At 41.8% G+C, this 21,485-nt stretch overlaps 4 protein-coding genes across 6 annotated transcripts in view; 2 read left to right on the top strand and 2 right to left on the bottom strand.

Annotated features, from left to right (window-relative positions):
• The first annotated feature begins 526 nt into the window (after positions 1 to 526).
• On the top strand, positions 527 to 5,227 carry dram1 (DNA-damage regulated autophagy modulator 1). Of its 2 annotated transcripts, XM_017485049.3 has the most exons (7): positions 542 to 883; positions 1,942 to 2,009; positions 2,748 to 2,890; positions 4,021 to 4,198; positions 4,322 to 4,380; positions 4,561 to 4,653; positions 4,819 to 5,227. In XM_017485049.3, the coding sequence occupies exons 1-7, from the start codon at positions 753 to 755 to the stop codon at positions 4,861 to 4,863; spliced, it is 717 nt and encodes a 238-aa protein (XP_017340538.1). In that variant the 5' UTR covers positions 542 to 752; the 3' UTR covers positions 4,864 to 5,227. The 2 variants fall into 2 exon arrangements, 1 of the variants encoding a protein (XP_017340538.1); XR_001814541.3 differs by having other exon boundaries at positions 527 to 883; positions 4,322 to 4,653; positions 4,819 to 4,874.
• On the bottom strand, positions 4,999 to 15,651 carry washc3 (WASH complex subunit 3). Its single transcript, XM_017485050.2, has 7 exons — positions 14,495 to 15,651; positions 14,302 to 14,400; positions 7,067 to 7,132; positions 6,644 to 6,775; positions 6,379 to 6,495; positions 6,206 to 6,270; positions 4,999 to 5,764 (listed from the first exon to the last, which is right to left on the bottom strand). The coding sequence occupies exons 1-7, from the start codon at positions 14,543 to 14,545 to the stop codon at positions 5,671 to 5,673; spliced, it is 624 nt and encodes a 207-aa protein (XP_017340539.1). The 5' UTR covers positions 14,546 to 15,651; the 3' UTR covers positions 4,999 to 5,670.
• Positions 15,652 to 15,788: 137 nt separating this feature from the next.
• cwf19l1 (CWF19 like cell cycle control factor 1) lies at positions 15,789 to 20,200 on the bottom strand. Of its 2 annotated transcripts, none has more exons than XM_017485044.3 (14): positions 20,042 to 20,200; positions 19,765 to 19,849; positions 19,598 to 19,682; positions 19,387 to 19,488; positions 18,970 to 19,184; positions 18,758 to 18,873; positions 18,593 to 18,677; positions 18,336 to 18,488; positions 18,073 to 18,226; positions 17,686 to 17,765; positions 17,361 to 17,570; positions 16,680 to 16,799; positions 16,386 to 16,483; positions 15,789 to 16,265 (listed from the first exon to the last, which is right to left on the bottom strand). In XM_017485044.3, exons 1-14 carry the CDS (start codon positions 20,062 to 20,064, stop codon positions 16,121 to 16,123), a joined length of 1,671 nt encoding a protein of 556 aa, XP_017340533.1. In that variant the 5' UTR covers positions 20,065 to 20,200; the 3' UTR covers positions 15,789 to 16,120. The 2 variants fall into 2 exon arrangements, with proteins under 2 accessions (XP_017340533.1, XP_053541523.1); XM_053685548.1 differs by having other exon boundaries at positions 18,758 to 18,869; positions 18,966 to 19,184.
• Positions 20,201 to 20,814: 614 nt separating this feature from the next.
• Positions 20,815 to 21,485, top strand: part of klhl42 (kelch-like family, member 42) — a 2,707-nt gene continuing 2,036 nt past the window's right edge. Inside the window, 1 exon segment of the mRNA XM_017485045.3 lies at positions 20,815 to 21,485. This exon segment is cut by the window's right edge and continues 531 nt beyond it. Coding sequence (XP_017340534.1) covers positions 21,250 to 21,485 — 236 coding nt within the window. The 5' untranslated portion in view covers positions 20,815 to 21,249.

Here is a 21,485-nt window from a genome sequence, read left to right on the forward strand (position 1 = left end):
AGAAGAAACCAACAGTTCGGTGATGTCAGTGAGTCGCAAGAAAGGGATATACAACCAAATATCACGTGTTATTGACTTTCATTTACTTCAAGACTTGTGTGTTCGTGTACTTTCTGTGTACTTTCCTAAAAATGGGTTGGTCTGATAGGAAAGGTTCTATAGGTGTTATGGTTAACACACAACAGATCTAGAGAGAGAGAGAGAGAGAGAGAGAGAGAGAGAGAGAGATAGTATATATGTAACTAAGAAAAGATAAAAGAAATCATTTATTAATGAGTCGTTCTTTTCGGAGCACTTTTTAAGTGAGTCGCACAGGTGACTCGTTTAAACGAATCGAGAAAAACCGAGAGGGGGGGTTGGGAGAGAGTTGGGAAAAAGAAAAAGTTATGTTCCTAAGACAGTGAAGGAGCTTTACAGTAGAGGGAAGTGTTTTCCCGAATGAGTGATGAAGTAAAAGAAGCCGTGTCAGATCGGGGAAAGAGTCGACTCAGAGCGGTAAGAGTAACCGTTAATGATGAGCACAGTGAGGAAGAAAGGTGGGCGGTCCTGGTGTCACGTGACTCGCGAGAAGTTTCCCCTTCTTCTGGCTGTTTTTCTTCTTCTTTTCTTTCCACGTTGATCAGTTTGTGATTAGTACCATGGGTGCAAGCTGGAGCAGAGATCACCTCCATAAGCATCTTCATATCTGATATATATTTGATTTGATTTCTCTTCAGTGTACTTGGTGATGTCTGCATGTCTGTAAACACACAATGGTGTGGTTTCTAGAAGGGCTGTGCTTCCTGCCAACATTTCTTGTCATTTGGTCCTCGAGCACTTTTGTAGTGAACTATCTGATTGCTGTTTCCCGTCAGGACATCGATGTGATCTTCCCTTACATCAGGTAAGCTTGAATTCCTCTGCAGTGCAATCAGGACTTTCATCACAAATGCTTCAACTCACTCACAGTGTCATATACTATACTGTTATATACACACACACACACACACACAAACACACACTCTTCCGTTTTGTTTCCTGTTGAACATCACACTGAGTTTATTATTCAGTGTAACAGCAGCTGTCAGGGGGCTTTAGTTTCGTTTTCAGCTAAAGAGGATTGAAAACAAAGCAGTGAGCTTGTACACACACACACACAGATTTACCAAACACACCTGTAAACCTTGTGCACTTTACAAGTCCTGTAAACTCTTACCTGCACCTCAACGCGCTTATTCCGACACCTGCCAAATAATCACTGCACAACACCAACAACTCTATTTCTGTACTAATGATATAACAGTAATAATAATAATAATAATAATAAGAAGAAGAAGACGTGGAAAGACGCACTCTGCAGAAGTTGTAGTGAAGTGTAGTGTAGTGTAGTGTAGTGTAGTGTAGTGTGGTGTGTTTACACCGAACCATCCTCTTCCAGGTTTGAAGTCGGGGTTCTGACAGTTCTCTCTGACGGAGCTCGCTTTGTGCACGGCGGAGTTGTCGTGCTGGAACTAGGCGTCACTCTGGCCGTCTTAGTTCCCGTCAAGGAACGGCGCAGGCGTAGTGTCCAGAGGAGTTCTGTACGACTTGCACGCTTCTAATTTCGGGGGTGTTACGGGTGTAACGACCGGGCGTCCAGAAAACCCCTGGTACGGTTCGGTTTGTCCGTGTAAAAATCATCTGCGTGAGCACGATGCTTCTAAATCCGTACGACGTAAAAAAAAAAAAAATTTTAAAAACCATGAGAGTTTCCAGGAACGCTTCGTTTCTCCTGCGCTTGTCTTTCTTCTTAATTTCCTGGATTATAATTCCTAGAACATGAATTCCGCCCAGGATGACTAAAAGGAAACGGTTACTGAAGATGAATGAATGACTATTAAAAAACAACAACAACAACAACAACAAGAAGGAATAATAAATCTATACATTTTTAACGTATATATGTTTTTGTGTTTTTTTCAGTGATACCGGAGCGACCCCTCCCGAGAGCTGCATATTCGGTCTCATGGCAATAATTTCAGCTTTCGCAGGTGTGAATTTTTATTGTTTGTTTTTTTCCCCCACACACACACTCACACACGTTAGAATGAAGAAGACGAATTACATCATTATGCCATGCCACAAGGTACTTTCACAAGATGGTTCATTTAAGCTGTAGGACGATCGCTCCTCCTCGTACGTCGGTGTACGGGCTACACGATCGAGACGGCTTCTCATATGCATTGTGACTGTAATACGCCTTTAAAATACAGCACAAAATACATTAAAACACATTTAGTCAGATTATACGGCACGGTTAAAGAGTCATGAAAATTCAGTGTGAACACTACGCGTAAATCTGACTTGAGCAGATGACGTGAAAACATCTGGCGATAATAGCCATGAGGAGAAGCAGAAGGGAGATGAGTGACCAAATCTAAACAAATACACTGCACAGATATCACCGTCTTTACCCCCACCTCCAAGACTTTCTTGAGAAACAGTGGAATTTTCATGAAAATGCTCCAATGCAGCAGTTTCATTTCTCTTTCTGTAAAAAATGAAAGTATTTCTTCTCAGCGTGACAGTGGGAAAAACTCGAGCTCAGACACACACACACACACACACAAACTGCGGCTAGAGAAACGAAACACAAACGGTGTTACCCAGGATTTCCCGCCATTTGAAAACCATACGAGATGCTCGTTACGTCTTTGAGCAGAGCCGAGGAATACACCCGGCACGTTTGACCTGGCGTTCTCACAAAATGTACACTCCATCTGTTCTAGGGTTTGCCACCATGTTTGCCAGATATAAGTTTGTGCAGAAGCTGATCGAAAAAACAGGCGGCGTGTCCCATCGATGGAACCTGGCTGCTTTCGTCATCGCCACGCTCTCTTGCATAGGCATGTGCTTCGTGGCAACGTTTCAGGTTTGATCACTTACACCCATGTCTCAGGTGTGCTTTTTGTAGTAGTAATAATAATAATAATAATAATACAGTGGATATATAAGGCTACACCCCTCTCCCCTCCCCCCACGTTAAAACGGCAGGTTTTTCTCAGAGCTTTTCCCACGTTCGATGTGAAATTGCAATGTGAAGTATTCAAATAAAGTAAAAACAATCTTACGTAGGAAAAAAAAAAAAACCTACATATAATAACCTAGTTACATAAATAAGTGTACACACCCCTAAACTAATACTTTTATCGAAGCAGTTTTTGATTTCTTCACACCGCTCGGATCTTTTTGGGTAAGAGTCTATCAGCGTGGCAGATCTTTGAAGGGGGGGGAGGGGGGGCTATCGGTGATTCATTCCTTTTCATCTCCAGCTGATTAGAGCCCCAGTCCTGGCTGAAGAAAATCAGCCCTAACGTACGACGCTGCCACCACCGCGCTTCACCACCAGTGTTCTTTTGTTGTCGTTTTTTTTTGCACGAAGCGTACGTTGTGGAATTCTATCATTATTATACCTTCTGGAATCTGGTCTCATCAGACCAGAACACACTTACCACACGGTGCGAGGTGATTTTTTTTGACTTTGATTTTTTCACCCCGTGTGAAGAAGACGAGAGATTGTTGTGACCTGTGAATTGTGAGATGTTCCTGCAGCTCCTTTAACGCTGCTGTGGGTCTCCTGGCAGCCTCCTTGCTAAGCTTTCATCGTCATGTTGTTGGCGAGGTCACCGTGGTGCTCCTTTTTCTCTCAGAAAATGCTTATAAAAGGATGTGCACACTTATGCAACCTGATCCCCCCCCCCCCCCCCCCCCAAAAAAAGATTTCTGATTGGTTTTGACTTCAATTTTCATACGTTGTAATTTCACATCGAGGGTGGAGGGTGGAGCCACCCCAAAACCCGCCATTTTCCCAGAAGCGTGTAGCCTTTTTATATCCGCCGTGAGTGGTATCTCAGCAGAGCTCTTGCCGGATCGACTGGCTGGACTGGACGATCAGAAACACTAACGATTCATTTCATGTTCTGTATTGTCTGTAAAAGTCGAATATGCCAGAGGTCTCATTTGTGCCTGTTTAAATTGTGCCGTGTCTCCGGACCGTTTCAGGAGGTAGAGCAGACGGCGGTCCACGATTTTGGAGCCTTGATGTTCTTCATTTGGGGAGCGGTTTACATCGTACTGCAGACCTACATCTCGTACAAGGTCCATCCTTACGGATCTTCAAAGCGCGTGTGTCATATCCGTGCCGTCTTTTCCTTGGTGGCGATCTTGGCAGTAATTCCAAGTATCCTTTGTGTTTGTATAATACACATTACACATTACGTCCGATCAGCTTCAAAGCGACAACGAGGCCAGCTTTTTGTGTTGTTTTTGGATTTTTTTTTCTTTCCCTTAACGTTTCTTACAGCTATAATTTGTGCGTCATTTCTGAAGACGAACAAATTGCACCGGACGTCAGAAGACAAGGTGTGCCATAAACGCTGTAATCACTTCATCACATCTCAGGATGTTTCCGTCAGCTCTCTTGTTGTGGGACGGATGGTCCTATTACCTCCGTATTACAGACTGAGAAACGCCAGCGAATCAAACGTCCTGTTACTCACCAAAAAAAGAAGACTCATTGTTTGTCCTTGTGTTTATTTCTAGGACTACGTATTCCATGTCGTGAGCGCTGTGAGCGAGTGGATAGCAGCCTTCACGTTCGTCTTCTTCTTCTTCACGTATATACAAGAGTTCAAGGTTTGTTCGTGGAAATAATGATCAGTTCTATAGATTTTTCTACTCCTCATCTTCACAGCAGTAACGATGAAACATTTAAAAAAAAGCCGTTCAAATAAACCCTCATGACACCGTTTATAGCATGTGACTCACTCGACTTTTTTTCTTTTTTATTGTCCTTTACAGCAGTTCACTTTGAAAGTGAACGTCCAGTTATTGGAGTTCGCGTGAGTCCAACGTTACGACCGTCACTGTGAGACATGTCTGATTACACGTACGAGTCTGTAGGAGTGTAGTCGTCATTTTAAACAAAACAAAGCAATAATAATAATAATAATAATAATAATAAAAAATCAAACTATCTAATGAGTTTTATAAGCAAATTTTATTTTTATACTCTGTTTATATACATGTTATTTAATCACACAGGCCTGAAGGAATTTAGCACATTGCAAATAAAGATCTATAATGATGCAGTCATAGCTTTTGCACTTTAAATCCATGTTACTGTAATGCTAACCCACAATAAAAAGGATGTAATTACACAATGTGCGTGACTCCTGTGTTGGGAAATAAAAGCATGTGATGTCCTTAATGACCGTGTGATCAATTTGCTTTCATAACGACGTGTTGGGGGTGGGGCATCATACGTTCCCCCACACGTTTGATTGGTTACACTAGAACTTCACACAGTTTGTTAGAAACCCTGGTCCAAGTGTAATTTATACTTACTAAAAAAAAATAAAAATCAAATACTGACATTAATGAGAAAAAAAAAAAAATCATGGATATTTTCTTTTAGAAACATTTTTTAAGAAAGGACTGCCGTTCTCGTCCTCTTCTTGTCTATATCTAAATGTATCCGAACCTTTACCACTACGTAAAGAGAGACGTGTAGGTCACCCACAGCCACGTCGAAGGCACAAGCGTAGTCCGTGTGAGCGTCCACAGCATGGGCGCGTGTGTACACTACATACATTTACGGTTCAGTACAGAGCCCGTGATCAGGTCAGAGGGCGGGACTAATCGATCGATCGGTCAGTCACTGAAAGACGATTCGCTGTCTGAGCTGGCGTCATCGTGGTCTTCGGGCGCCTTCTTGCTACAGTCTGGTACCGGTGCGTCTGGAGAGCTGTGAGTCACAAAGATATGTTACATCTCATCTACGCTAAGAATGTGATTCATCATGTGCGTGAGGAACCCCTAGTGGTGGAAAAGTGTAATCACAGGTAAACTGATTGTCTGGCGCGCTGATGTTTCCAAATACGTACTCGTGAAAGTGCGAAATAAACCATTTTTATTAAGAAACCAACTCTACCGTCTGTGAAGCTCATCTTCGTAGAGATTTTTAACATGGTCCATGTCGTCTCTAACTAACAGCACCTCAGACAGGCTACTGGGATTTTTAAAAAGTCAGATGTTTGCCATATATGGTGATTTAGGGGCGTTTCTTTATGCAAATACGGAGCCATTACAATGTGCGGGATTAATCAACCTCCCGTGATGAATACCAATTTCCTTATGTGTACTGGCAGTACATGAAACAAGTATTAAGACAAACAAAAATACTCACTCCAAGAGACTGGGGTCTAAACCCTCAAGGATCATTTTGTTTTTTATCGCCATGACCGGAACACCCTAAAAGATGAAGACGAAACAGTGGCGAGCGTTAGCCTCAGGCAGCTGCTCGTGGTATTCTTGATACTGTTACTGTAAACATCTAGCAGGGAAAGAACGAAGGCGTACCACTTGCACCATTTTGAGGTATCTGGCGTATCGTGGGTCCTTGGCTACAGTCATCACGTTGTCTGCCGCCGGTTCTCTCTTATGCCCCTGAGAGCCTTCCTGCCCTTGCCCAGGAACCTGCGAACAAGATAAAACATCCAAATATAGATCAATATTCAAACAAAAGTTTCCTTAAATCACATGAATCTTCGTTAAATTAATATGCAGGCGCGTTTTCGATGTAAATTTGTCCGAGAGTCCGAGTCTGAGGCTGAGTCTGATCTACCTCAGAAGGAGGAGAAGGAGCAGTTGAGACTGCAGGGGTACTGGATCCCACTGCTGGTCCGTTGGTCTGTGCAGAAGGCCTCTGATCCACTCCGTCCACTGTGACGTCCTCCAGACCAGGGATTGAGGACAGCTTCAGAGTAAGGACCAAGAGGAGAGTAAAAATGGGTGGATTGCGAACAGAAGGCAGCACAGGACAGTGTGAACGGTCCGTAAGGCGCTCGGATCTGCCCTGATCAATAACTCTATGAAGTAAATGTAATGCGATCGGCCGAGTGACTGACTGCCTAGTAATTATGAACTGCTTATCATCCTGAACATGGTATGCATCGATGCAACATTTCATACATATACACATTCTCACCATTATTCGAATAAGTTTGAGGGGAAGAAAAAAAAATCAATCATCAAGTAGAAATTTCACCTTTGTTTCCAAGATGCTGAGCGTCGTTTCGATTTGTTGGATCCGTAACGATATCGCTGCAAGTTTCTACAGTAAAAATTGTACAAAAAAAGTGTTATTGTGCATGCAGTCACAGTCCGTAAAAAAGGGAGACAATGTTAGAATGGTGTTAGGAGTTTAGAAAGTTAGGATGATGTTTGGATGTTGTGAGGATGCGCCAGGAGCATTAGGGATGAGCCAACATGATAACCGATAATTCACACCTTTTGTAACCGACACCAATGATGTACTAAACACTAAACTAAGCATGGCTATGTAAAATTAACCAACGATCCACTTTTTAACGTGTCCTACTCCTACTGCACTTCATATAAGGATTACACTTTGAATCTACTTTAAAATGCAAAAAAAAAGGAGAAAAAGGTCACAATCAGTTATTAACCCTTTCATGTATAGTGCCCTCACTTAGACGGTCAATTTTAACGCTCTTCTGTTTATATTTTAATATCTTATAACATAAACTTCTGTATCGCTCTAGAGTATTTGTCATTTGCGATCTTTACTGACTTTCAACATAAAATAATACATCGTTTACTCATGGGCAATCCATTTCATTTTTAATATTTACCGGATATGCGATGGATCAACTCTGAGCACAGTCACATGTGTCACTATAAAAGGGTGTGCATACTTATGCAACCAGGCTATCGTAAGGTATCCACCCCCCAACATGTTTCTGTTATGACTTTTTATAGATCATGCACTTTTATTTATATATCACGCAATGTTAAGGTTTTCTTCTTAAAAGAGAACATCTAAAGAATCTGGATATGTGTATAAATATTTTTTGGCATTATAAAGTGTTTTTATTGATCTCGGTTACAAAAGGTGTGAATTATCGGTTATCATGTTGGCTCATCCCTAATGCTCCTGGCGCATCATAACACCATCATCCTAACAACATCATAACAGCATTCTAACATCATTCTAACATCCAAACAGCATTAAAACAACATTCTAACATCCTAATGCCATCCTAACTTTCTACTCCTAACATCATTCTAACATCCTTTGTGCTTGTATTCTCTCATTTGTAAGTCGCTTTGGATAAAAGCATCTGCTAAATGAATAAACGTAAATATCCTAACAGCATTCTAACATCCTAACAGCATCATAACAACATCCTAACAACATCCTAACAACATCCTAACAACATCCTAACAACATCCTAACATCTTAAATCCTATCAGCATTCTAACAGCATTCTAACATCCTAACAACATTCTAACACCATTCGTTAGAATAACCCAAAAAACATCCTAGCAACATTCAAACAGCAGTCGAACATCCTAGCAACATTCTAGCAACATTTACAGCATCCTAAAAATATCCTTACAGCACCCTAACAGCATTCAAACATCCTAACTACATTCTAACAGCATTCAAACATCCTAACAATAATATCCTAACAGCAATTTAACATCCTAACAATATCCTAACAACATCATAACAATATCCTAACAGCATTCCAACATCCTAACAACATCCTAACAATATCCTAACAACATCATAACAATATCCTAACAGCATTCCAACATCCTAACAACATCCTAACAATATCCTAACAACATCCTAACAATATCCTAACAGCATTCAAACACCCTAACAACATCCTAACAATATCCTAACAATATCCTAACAGCATTCCAACATCCTAACAACATCCTAACAATATCCTAACAACATCATAACAATATCCTAACAATATCCTAACAGCATTCCAACATCCTAACAACATCCTAACAACATCCTAACAACATCCTAACAATATCCTAACAGCATTCTAACATCCTAACAATATCCTAACAGCATTCAAACATCCTAACATCCTAACAACATCCTAACAACATCCTAACAATATCCTAACAGCATTCAAACACCCTAACAATATCCTAACAATATCCTAACAATATCCTAACAATATCCTAACAATATCCTAACAGCATTCAAACATCCTAACAACATCCTAACAATATCCTAACAGCATTCAAACACCCTAACAATATCCTAACAACATCCTAACAACATCCTAACATCCTAACAATATCCTAACAGCATTCAAACACCCTAACAATATCCTAACAACATCCTAACAACATCCTAACAACATCCTAACAACATCCTAACAACATCCTAACAGCATTCAAACACCCTAACAATATCCTAACAATATCCTAACAATATCCTAACAATATCCTAACAATATCCTAACAGCATTCTAATATCCTAAGAATATCCTAACAATATCCTAACAATATCCTAACAATATCCTAACAGCATTCTAATATCCTAACAATATCCTAACAATATCCTAACAATATCCTAACAATATCCTAACAGCATTCAAACATCCTAACAACATCCTAACAATATCCTAACAGCATTCAAACACCCTAACAATATCCTAACAATATCCTAACAATATCCTAACAGCATTCAAACATCCTAACAACATCCTAACAACATCCTAACAGCATTCAAACACCCTAACAATATCCTAACAACATCCTAACAACATCCTAACATCCTAACAATATCCTAACAGCATTCAAACACCCTAACAATATCCTAACAACATCCTAACAACATCCTAACAACATCCTAACAACATCCTAACAACATCCTAACAACATCCTAACAATATCCTAACAATATCCTAACAGCATTCTAATATCCTAACAATATCCTAACAATATCCTAACAATATCCTAACAGCATTCAAACATCCTAACATTCAAACACCCTAACAGCATTCAAACACCCTAACAGCATTCAAACACCCTAACAGCATTCAAACACCCTAACAGCATTCAAACACCCTAACAGCATTCAAACACCCTAACAGCATTCAAACACCCTAACAGCATTCAAACATCCTAACAGCATTCAAACACCCTAACACCACCATAACATCCTAACAATATCCTAACATCCTTACAATATCCTAAAAACATTCTAACATCCTAACAGCATTCAAACATCCTAACAACACCATAACAACATCCTAACAGCATTCAAATATCCAAACAACATCCTAACAGCATTCAAACACCCTAACAGCAGTCAAACACCCTACCAGCAAACACCCTAACAGCATTCAAACACCCTAACAGCATTCAAACATCCTAACAGCATTCAAACATCCTAACAGCATTCAAACACCCTAACAACATTCAAACATCCTAACAGCATTCAAATATCCGAACAACATCCTACCAGCATTCAAACATCCTAACAGCATTCAAACACCCTAACAACATCCTAACAGCATTCAAACACCCTAACAACATCCTAACAGCATTCAAACATCCTAACAGCATTCAAACAGCCTAACAACATCCTAACAGGATTCAAATATCCAAACAACATCCTAACAGCATTCAAATATCCGAACAACATCCTAACAGCATTCAAACATCCTAACATTCTAACAGCATTCAAACATTGTAACAACATCCTAACAGCATTCAAATATCCGAACAACATCCTAACAGCATTCAAACACCCTAACAGCATTCAAACACCCTAACAGCATTCAAACACCCTAACAGCATTCAAACACCCTAACAACACCATAACATCCTAACAGCATTCAAATATCCAAACAACATCCTAACAGCATTCAAACACCCTAACAGCAGTCAAACACCCTAACAGCAGTCAAACACCCTAACACCACCATAACATCCTAACAGCATTCAAATATCCAAACAACATCCTAACAGCATTCAAACACCCTAACAGCACCATAACATCCTAACAGCATTCAAATATCCAAACAACATCCTAACAGCATTCAAACACCCTAACAACACCATAACATCCTAACAGCATTCAAATATCCAAACAACATCCTAACAGCATTCAAACACCCTAACAGCAGTCAAACACCCTAACAGCAGTCAAACACCCTAACAGCAGTCAAACACCCTAACAGCAGTCAAACACCCTAACAATATCCTAACAACATCCTTACAATATCCTAAAAACATTCTAACATCCTAACAGCATTCAAACATCCTAACAACACCATAACAACATCCTAACAGCATTCAAATATCCAAACAACATCCTAACAGCATTCAAACACCCTAACAGCAGTCAAACACCCTACCAGCAAACACCCTAACAGCATTCAAACACCCTAACAGCATTCAAACACCCTAACAGCATTCAAACACCCTAACAGCATTCAAACACCCTAACAGCATTCAAACATCCTAACAGCATTCAAATATCCGAACAACATCCTACCAGCATTCAAACATCCTAACAGCATTCAAACATCCTAACAGCATTCAAACACCCTAACAGCATTCAAACAGCCTAACAACATCCTAACAGCATTCTAACAGCATTCAAACATTGTAACAACATCCTAACAGCATTCAAACATCCTAACAGCATTCAAAACATCCTAACATCCTAACAGCATTCAAACAGCCTAACAACATCCTAACAGCATTCAAATATCCGAACAACATCCTAACAGCATTCAAACATCCTAACAACATTCTAACAGCATTCAAACATCCTAACAACATTCTAACAGCATTCAAACATTGTAACATCCTAACAGCATTCAAACAGCCTAACAACATCCTAACAGCATTCAAACACCCTAACAGCATTCAAACACCCTAACAACATCCTAACAGCATTCTAACATCCTGACAATATCCTAACAGCATTCTAACATCCTGACAATATCCTAACAGCATTCTAACATCCTAATAATAATCCTAACAACATCCTAACAGCATTCTAACATCCTAATAATAATCCTAACATCCTAACAGCATTCAAACATCCTAACAGCATTCAAACATCCTAACAGCATTCAAACATCCTAACAGCATTCAAACATCCTAACAGCATCCTAAAAACATTCTAACAACATCCTAACAGCATTCAAACATCCTAACAGCATTCAAACAGCCTAACAACATCCTAACAGCATTCTAACATCCTAACAGCATTCTAACAGCATTCAAACATTGTAACAACATCCTAACAGCATTCAAACATCCTAACAGCATTCAAACATCCTAACATCCTAACAGCATTCAAACAGCCTAACAACATCCTAACAGCATTGAAATATCCTAACATCCTAACAGCATTCAAACATCCTAACAACATTCTAACAGCATTCAAACATTGTAACAACATCCTAACAGCATTCAAATATCCGAACAACATCCTAACAGCATTCAAACACCCTAACAGCATTCAAACACCCTAACAGCATTCAAACACCCTAACAACATCCTAACAGCATTCAAACACCCTAACAGCATTCAAACACCCTAACAACATCCTAACAGCATTCTAACATCCTGACAATATCCTAACAGCATTCAAATATCCGAACAACATCCTAACAGCATTCAAACACCCTAACAGCATTCAAACACCCTAACAGCATTCAAACACCCTAACAACATCCTAACAGCATTCTAACATCCTGACAATATCCTAACAGCATTCAAACATCCTGACAGCATTCAAACACCCTAACAGCATTCAAACACCCTAACAGCATTCAAACACCCTAACAGCATTCAAACACCCTAACAACATCCTAACAGCATTCTAACATCCTGACAATATCCTAACAGCATTCTAACATCCTGACAATATCCTAACAGCATTCTAACATCCTAATAATAATCCTAACAACATCCTAACAGCATTCTAACATCCTAACAGCATTCTAACATCCTAATAATAATCCTAACAACATCCTAACAGCATTCTAACATCCTAACAGCATTCAAACATCCTAATAATAATCCTAACATCCTAACAGCATTCTAACATCCTAATAATAATCCTAACAACATCCTAACAGCATTCAAACATCCTAACAGCATTCAAACAGCCTAACAACATCCTAACAGCATTCTAACATCCTAATAATAATCCTAACAACATCCTAACAGCATTCAAACATCCTAACATCCTAACAGCATTCAAACAGCCTAACAACATCCTAACAGCATTCAAACATCCTAACAGCATTCAAATATCCGAACAACATCCTAACAGCATTCAAATATCCGAACAACATCCTAACAGCATTCAAACATCCTGACAATATCCTAACAGCATTCTAACATCCTAATAATAATCCTAACAACATCCTAACAGCATTCAAACATCCTAACAGCATTCAAACATTGTAACAACATCCTAAAAGCATTCAAACAGCCTAACAACATCCTAACAGCATTCAAATATCCGAACAACATCCTAACAGCATTCAAACACCCTAACAGCATTCAAACACCCTAACAGCATTCAAACACCCTAACAGCATTCAAACACCCTAACAACATCCTAACAGCATTCTAACAGCATTCAAACATTGTAACAACATCCTAACAGCATTCAAACATCCTAACAGCATTCAAACATCCTAACATCCTAACAGCATTCAAACAGCCTAACAACATCCTAACAGCATTCAAATATCCGAACAACATCCTAACAGCATTCAAATATCCGAACAACATCCTAACAGCATTCAAACAGCCTAACAACATCCTAACAGCATTCAAATATCCGAACAACATCCTAACAGCATTCAAACAGCCTAACAACATCCTAACAGCATTCAAATATCCGAACAACATCCTAACAGCATTCAAACAGCCTAACAGCATTCAAACAGCCTAACAGCATCCTAACAGCATTCTAACATCCTAACAGCATCCTAACAGCATTCTAACATCCTAACAGCATTCAAACATTGTAACAACATCCTAACAGCATTCAAACATCCTAACAGCATTCAAACATTGTAACAACATCCTAACAGCATTCAAATATCCGAACAACATCCTAACAGCATTCAAACACCCTAACAGCATTCAAACACCCTAACAGCATTCAAACAGCCTAACAACATCCTAACAGCATTCTAACATCCTAACAGCATTCAAACATCCTAACAGCATTCAAACATCCTAACAGCATTCAAACATCCTAACAGCAGTTTAACATCCTAACAACATCCTAACAGCATTCAAACATCCTAACAACCTCCTAACAATATCCTAACAGCATTCTAATAGAACTCAAACATCCTAACAGCATTCTGGAACAGAGGCAACTATAAGTACATTTAATCTAGCGTTAGCGTTAGCATTAGCGTTAGCATTAGCATTAGCGTTAGCATTAGCGATAGCTACCTCCTCACACACGGTGGAAAAGCGGTTGAGGAAGCGGACCGTGTGGACGATGAACTGGTTGAGAAAAGCGACGATTCTTTTTTGCTGAATCGCCGGAACCTGGTGAGAACAAACCGCATTTATATCAACATTTCATATCAACATTACCGAAGCAACACCAACACCAACACCAACAACCAGAGCCTTCACTGACCTTCGTAAGATCTACACCTGAGCCCACGATCGGTAATCCATCTTCATCCATGATAACAGCTCTTCATTAATGTTCAGTAAAGTCCTTAACAGCGTTTACACGCCGCTCGCGGCTTCTTATTAGTGTTCAGTATTCAGTAAACATCGTTATGGAAGACCTCTTCCTCGTGACTTTTAACGTGACCTGTGACGTTTAGGCTGACCACGCCCACCCCCGGAAGTGCAGGCGCCATACTAAAAGTCCTTTAAAATGCCCGAAAGTTTGTGGACACCTGCCATCACCCCCACATGTGCTGCTTCCACAAAACTGTTGCCACAAAGTTAGAAACATGCAATTGTATAAAAAGTCTTTGTATTATAGAGCAGCGTTACAGTTTCCCTTCACTGGATGACAGAACAATGCCCCGTGTGTGTACACGAGCTCCAGGAAGACGTGGTGTGTTAAGGTTGGACTGGAAGAAGACTCCAGAGCCCTGATCTCAACCCCACTGAACACCTGGATGAACTGGAACCGGAGCCTCCTCGACATCTCAACATCAGCATCTGACCTCGACCTCATGAACGCTCTTGTAGCTGAATGAACACAAATCCCCACAAATCTAATTGAAAGCCTTCCCAGAAGCGTGGGGGTTGTTATAACAGCACAGAGGGAGTCAGTCTGGAGCGGGATGGTCCACACGTACAGGCGTGATGGTCACGTAGACGTTATAGCATAGATTTAGATCCTTCGTGAAGAAGCCTGAGGTGAACTCCCTGACACGACACGAGGAAGAAACCTCGAGAGGAACCAGACTCAAAAGGGTGACGCTGGACAGTGTGATTGTGACTCGTTCCTCATCCACATCTGTATACTGTAGAGTCGGACTGTACTGAGTGTGCTGAACGGATCTTCAGTACCAGCATCAGGGTGATGTCCTTACATTACAGTAGGCAGGTAAAGATATCCACTGTCAACTCTAGGGCAAGTCACATCCTGTTCTCACTTCCGTCAGAGCAGCTATAAACAGTCTCTCTCTCTCTCTCTCTCTCTCTCTCTCCAGCCTCTGCTTTTTATTTCCTCACTGTACTTTCACTTAATAACCTTAATAACTAAGCCCTTCCTCTGTCTCATCTTGTGTCTCTCTCCTCTCCTTATAACAGCAAATGAGGGAATAAAGAGGGAGTGTGATGTGTCACAAGATTACGTCTCTAATTTGCATATTCGTTGACTCATCGTGATCATTTGCATATAACGTGATGAACGATGCTTTACGAAGAACAGAATAATGATTTATCAGTACAGAAAATGATCAACGTAAGCATTCAAAAACTATTTTAATGAGCGACTGTTTGGATAAAGATTCTTGACTGTACAACTTTCATTAACAAAAAAAAAACCAAAAAAAAACAACAAGACGTGTCCTTGGAAAACTTTAGTCATTGACGGTCCGAAACAAAGTAGTAAAAACAAAGAGCTGTTAATATCCATTTAAAAACTTATTTAAAATAAAAAAAAAGAAGAAGAAGAAGTCTGTACGGTAAAAGAAACACGAGACACAAGTTATATCGTCTGTGTGTGTGTGTGTGTGTGTGTGTGTGTGTGTGTGTGTGTGTGTGTGTGTGTGTGTGTGTGATGAGAAAATGTTCCTCAGTCCTCCACGGTGAAGTCGTAGGGCTGGAAGTCGGTGCGAAACTGTTTGGTCAGAGCTTCTTCTTCCTCTCTGCTGCTTTTACACTCTCTCCAATCTGAGCGTGTGGGTATGTTCAAGATCGCCTCGCTCGCCAGGACCTCCCTGTACATACACACACACACACACACACACACACACACACACACACACACGTTCGTAACTGTGCAAGGTACAATTAAAACATTATCGCCTACACATTTCAAACCTAACACTACTGTCCACCTGCCAAACTGTAAAGGGAAGTTCTTCTTAATGCGGTAAAACAGTTTCTCTCCCGTATCCAGCTCCACGTAGAAATACGGCGTTCCCGGGGGAGCGATCTTGCACCGAAAGATGGAAAGAGAGAGACAGAATCAGACAAACCGGTAAGAACAGTAAACGTGACGCGCGTCGACTCTCTTGAAGAGGTGACTCGCGTCTCCTCGTGTAGGTAATAGGCGGTAAAAAGGGCGTGGCGTTGCGTTACGTTACGTTCGTATCGCGTGCCGCCGGTGGTCCGTGTGTGGTCCGCGGTACCTGTTTGAGGTCGGTGTGTTCCGGGATCTCCATCAGCTCCATCTGCTGCTCTTCAGCCTGCACCGTAAACACCTCTTTTATGTCCTCGGTAGTGCACGTCTCCATGGGCACAGGCACCACCTGCCCACAGAACACACACACACACACACACACACACACACACACACACACGACATTTCACTGCAGTGTTTTGGAAAAGCATTTGCTCTATCGCCAGAACGTCGCCAGTTATTTTTGCTTAGTGTGACAGATATACAAAGCGGGGGGGGCGGGGATACGCTGGAATTAAAGCAAACGTAGTTGACAATTAACACGAGTATGGAAGTAACAGATATTTTATATGATATGTTCAGGATCATCATCATCATTGGGAATAAATCCCTCAGACTGTGTGTTCTTCAGGGCAGACAGCGTTGGTCTGCTCAGACTTAAACTGATGACGGAGATGTGCGTGAGCCTGAAGACCAGCGGAGAACCGGAGGCTCTCGGATCGCCGCCCTGCAGCCTGGCGGCTTGTTCACAGGCTCGACCGTTTTTCATTTACGTGGTGCTGCTGGACTGACCCTGGGTCTCTACGGGTCCGTCCGTTCGGGCAGCTGCCACGGACGAACGCGAACGCTGGTGTGGAGGTAGATGTAAAAGAGAGCGAGGAGAGAGGGCAGAGGGGAAAGGTCACTGCACCTGGAGCTGAAGATGCTGGCTGCGGTAATTCCTCTCGAACAGGACGCAGCGTCGGCCGCGGCTCTTGTACAGCTTCCTGACGGCGCTTTTGTATTTCTGCAGCTCGTCCACCGCCTCAGACGGCAGCTCCACCACCGACTGGTAATGTCCGATGGGCAGGAGCAGCACGTGGTCCGGGGTGAGGCAGCCTTTAGCCAGCGCCATGTAACACTGAGGAGGCAACACACTACAGCGCTTGCGATCGGTTCGTGAGTTTAGTGTGTGTGTGTGTGTGTTGGAACGGTGAAGAACATCTGAGGCAGTCAGGAGTGTGTGTGGGACTCACGTGCGTCCCGATGCTGATGACCAGGTGCTTCTCCACCTCAGGACTGGCTAAACAGAACCAGCACGGTCCAGCAGGCTGAGCTGTGGGAAGCACGACGGAGCAGAGAAACAGAAAGACTATTTCAGCTCCAGTTTTACTGCCAGATCACTTTTGCTCATTTTAAGCGTTTGTTTCTAGAAAATGATCTGTAAGGAAATCGGAAGCTTGAAAAGACTTAAAAACCGTCCAGACCTAGGTTTAAGAGACCTTCTATTCAGACACGAGCACTTATTAAAGCCTGTAACGTCATTTCGTACGGACTAAGACACACGTGCAGACGCCCAGAGAGCAAATCGGATATAAAAAGTGTATGCGAAGAGAAGTACGCGACCGGCGGACACGACTCACGGGGTTTGCGAGGGAGCTTGTGCTGAACGGATCTGTCGCCGTCGCCCTCTCCATCCGGCCACCTCTTCCTCCCTGCGCCCTGATGCTGCTGGTGCCGATGATGCTGCGGCTTCTTCTGGCCCAAATCGAAGAAGAACTGAGAAGCTGGCTCGTCCTGCTCGACAAACGGGTTCAAGACAGACAAGTGACAACGCCGAGCGCTTGTATCGCTACATCATTAGAGTCCTGGGCATGAAAATAATGACGTGTGACCCGACACACACCTCTCCAGCAGCTGCGGACGGAAGCAGCAGTGTCTCCTTTCTGCCCTCCTTCGTCGCTTTCCTGTACGGATTCTCAGTGACGTCCTCGGGCTGTTTGACCAACGCTGCTGGCTCCATGCTTTTCATCGGGACAATATTGAACGCGTACAAGTACTGAAACGAGAGCACGCACGTGCGCGATGGTTCCATCTGTACGTCTCACAGCCGAGGAACGCGAATAACTTCAGCGCTAACGAGTCTATAAATGTACGGCCTACCTTTTTCTTCCCGGGATTGTTCACTGCCGCCAGCGCAATGAAGCGACTGACATGCTGGGCGTTCTCCTGAAGGACCACATGGTTCCTGTGCGGAAACGAAAGGGAATACAATACAAACTCCTTCGAAACATCGCGAGTATCACAATAACGTCCGTGAAGTCAGACCTGTACGGCAGTCGCTCGTAGTAAGCGCCTTCCATTCCAGCAAAGTGGTAGCGAGGCTTTAGTTTTTCCGCCAGATTTCCGATAGATGCGACGCCACAGAACTTCGTGTCGACTTCCTAAAAACAAACACGAAGACGATTACTGTGGGGTGGGAAAAAAATAAGAAACGTCTACAGATATACGACGTTATGTTTTAAGCAGACGACACTTGCCGGGTTGTTCCCGTACTGCCAGACTCCTCGAGGCCACTGCGAGGTCAGAAGGATGTCGACGCCTTTAAACTTAGAGCTGGACGCCAGCGGCGTGACGAGGGCGGCGAGATCTTTCGGGGTGAAACAGTGCGCGGGCGCCGGTTCCTGCTGAGACTCTCTGCCACTGACGTACACCACCTGCAGGCCTGACGCTCCCGTGAAAACACCTCTCCGCCCTGAAATCCACACAGTCCTGCCGGTCAATCATCTATAGGACTACAGGAGGAGAGTAAAACACGACACGACATCTTTTTACGCCTTACGATCGATAACGCTCAGTGGGACGCTTTTCCGTCCACGGAAAACGGACAAACCTTTGACGCGGGACGGTTCGACATCCGTCTGTGTTGCAGTCGAACTACAGAAGAAGGCTCTCACCTAAATAGATGATATTTTCAGCCAGTTCACACCCATCAGAGCTGGGGAAATATTTCACCGTCTCCTGGCTCGCAGCTCCCAGAATGTACGTGTGAATAGGAGCTGAAGTAAAGAAAGAAAAAGAAGAAGAAGAAAAAAACAAACATTTGCTCTCAGTGCCAATCCAAGACTCTGAGGAATGAGAAGGAGAGCTTTGAGGAGGCTGGAATACCTTTCTTAGCTCCAGACTTGTACGCCTCCCATTCCGCCTCAGCCTCAGGAGACTTCCCAAAGAAATCTCCAACGCATAACAGCAGCTGTAAAAGAAACATCAAGCGTTCGTTTTAGCCTCTTTAGTTTCCTGTAATGTGTTCAATAGAATGTTTTATACAGACTTACATCGAATTGTCCGCTCTTCTTCTGAATTGTGTTCACCCGGTTGAACAAAGCACTGATTCTGCCTTCGACATCACCGCAAACAAGGCTTTAAAATAAATAATAAATAAATAAACCAATAAAGGATGTATTAACCCGAATGGAAAGGTAAGGATCTGCACGTGGCTTTACTCCAGTGCACACTAGCAGTGTTAGACAAAACCCGCGGCTTTAAAAGTCTTGTATTCAATTCGAGGTTTAAAAAAAACAAAACAAACCAAAAAATCAGACTCTGACTTACACTCTTAAAGGTTTCTCCTCCATTCCGTCACCAAAACAACTCAGCTCTGATAGACAACGATTTGTTTATTTTCAGTTTTGAAAGAGAGAGAAAAAAAAGCCCCAGTGTCCGCTGACATAATAAAGCCGGGGGGAAACAAGAGACTAAGGATTTGTAGTCCGGAGTATTAGTATCGGAGAATACTAATTTCCTTTCAGAGAAAACCGCTTACGCGTAACATAAACTAAACGAGAGCGGATGATAATAAATCAATTTTAAAAAACCGCACCGTGAATAAAGTTATGTGCATACGTAAGCACTTCACTGCGTTGCAGTTTCCACCCGGAAGACATATTTCAACGGACCCGTGAGTCGCATCAATACTGCTCACTTTTGATGTTTAATATTCACTGCTTCATCGTGAGGTGATGTGGTGACAATTTATTTGAAGATTTTTTTTTAAATAAATAAATAAATAAATAAAATAACCCCAACTCAATTTTTTTTTAAATCACTGTTTAAATCGGATTTTAACTTCTTCTTTTTTTCTCAAATCAACAAATCACATTCACACATAAACAAATCTGTATTATACCTTACTTTGATCTATTCATATACGAATCAAAAAAACATTTCGTAAAGCTTGAGTTACGGTTTCAAAACGTGCACAAAATAAATAAATAAATAAATATATATATATATATATATATATATATATATATATATATATATATATATATATATATATATATATATATATCGACAAACGCGGCTCGTGTTTGTGACGTGTACGTGACGTGCGATCAGCTGACCAAACAGGAAGTAATTTGAACGCTTCACCGAGATTTGAGGATTGCATCGTTGTTAATGTTTACATAGTTATGTTGTGGAGTCACTGGGATTTACATGGATAAAAAGAAAAGTTATATCAAGCTTATAGAGTGTGTGTGAATAGTTTTATAGACAACATGTTACAAAGCAGCTCTTTTTTTACTGTTGCTATATTTAGTTACGGAATTAATGATTTAACTGTTAAACAAAAAACAATTGGCTCGTGCGGGTTTGGGCTGCATCAGCTCTGAATCCGTGATGGTCTAAACATTTCCATATATAGGCTTTGGATGTGCTTCTGGCTGCAGAGCCTTGAGTGGAAATGTAAACAGTAATAGAATCCCACGTGGACACACCAAAACATTTAAAAAAAAAAAAAAAAAAAAAAATCCGCAACCATGTCGTCGCCTGAGCAGCTTATCGAGATCGTTATGGACAACAGATCGTATAACGTGAGCAAGAGCAAGCTGATCGAGAAGAGCGACTACTTCCGGGCGCTGTACAGCTCTGGCATGCGGGAGGCTGGAGAAGATTCAGTGCAACTGCAAGGACTGAGTGTACCAGGGCTCGAGCTCGTCCTGGAGTTCATTAACACCTCGAAAGTTCAGGTGGTCAACGAAACCCTGGAGGATCT

Source organism: Ictalurus punctatus, chromosome 14 (genome assembly GCF_001660625.3).
Source record: "Ictalurus punctatus breed USDA103 chromosome 14, Coco_2.0, whole genome shotgun sequence".
Taxonomy (NCBI): Eukaryota; Metazoa; Chordata; class Actinopteri; order Siluriformes; family Ictaluridae; genus Ictalurus; species Ictalurus punctatus.

Coding starts and splice junctions, on each gene's coding strand:
- washc3 (XM_017485050.2), bottom strand. CDS start 14,545: ATGGATGAAGATGGATTACCGATCGTGGGCTCAGGTGTAGATCTTACG. Junction 7,133..14,301: donor TTTCCACCGTGTGTGAGGAG/GTAGCTATCGCT, acceptor TTTTTACTGTAG/AAACTTGCAGCGATATCGTT. Junction 6,271..6,378: donor ACCTCAAAATGGTGCAAGTG/GTACGCCTTCGT, acceptor TTCATCTTTTAG/GGTGTTCCGGTCATGGCGAT.
- dram1 (XM_017485049.3), top strand. CDS start 753: ATGGTGTGGTTTCTAGAAGGGCTGTGCTTCCTGCCAACATTTCTTGTC. Junction 2,891..4,020: donor GCTTCGTGGCAACGTTTCAG/GTTTGATCACTT, acceptor GGACCGTTTCAG/GAGGTAGAGCAGACGGCGGT. Junction 4,381..4,560: donor ACCGGACGTCAGAAGACAAG/GTGTGCCATAAA, acceptor GTTTATTTCTAG/GACTACGTATTCCATGTCGT.
- cwf19l1 (XM_017485044.3), bottom strand. CDS start 20,064: ATGGAGGAGAAACCTTTAAGAGT. Junction 19,850..20,041: donor GAGGAGAAACCTTTAAGAGT/GTAAGTCAGAGT, acceptor TTTATTTTAAAG/CCTTGTTTGCGGTGATGTCG. Junction 19,489..19,597: donor CAAGTCTGGAGCTAAGAAAG/GTATTCCAGCCT, acceptor TCTTTACTTCAG/CTCCTATTCACACGTACATT.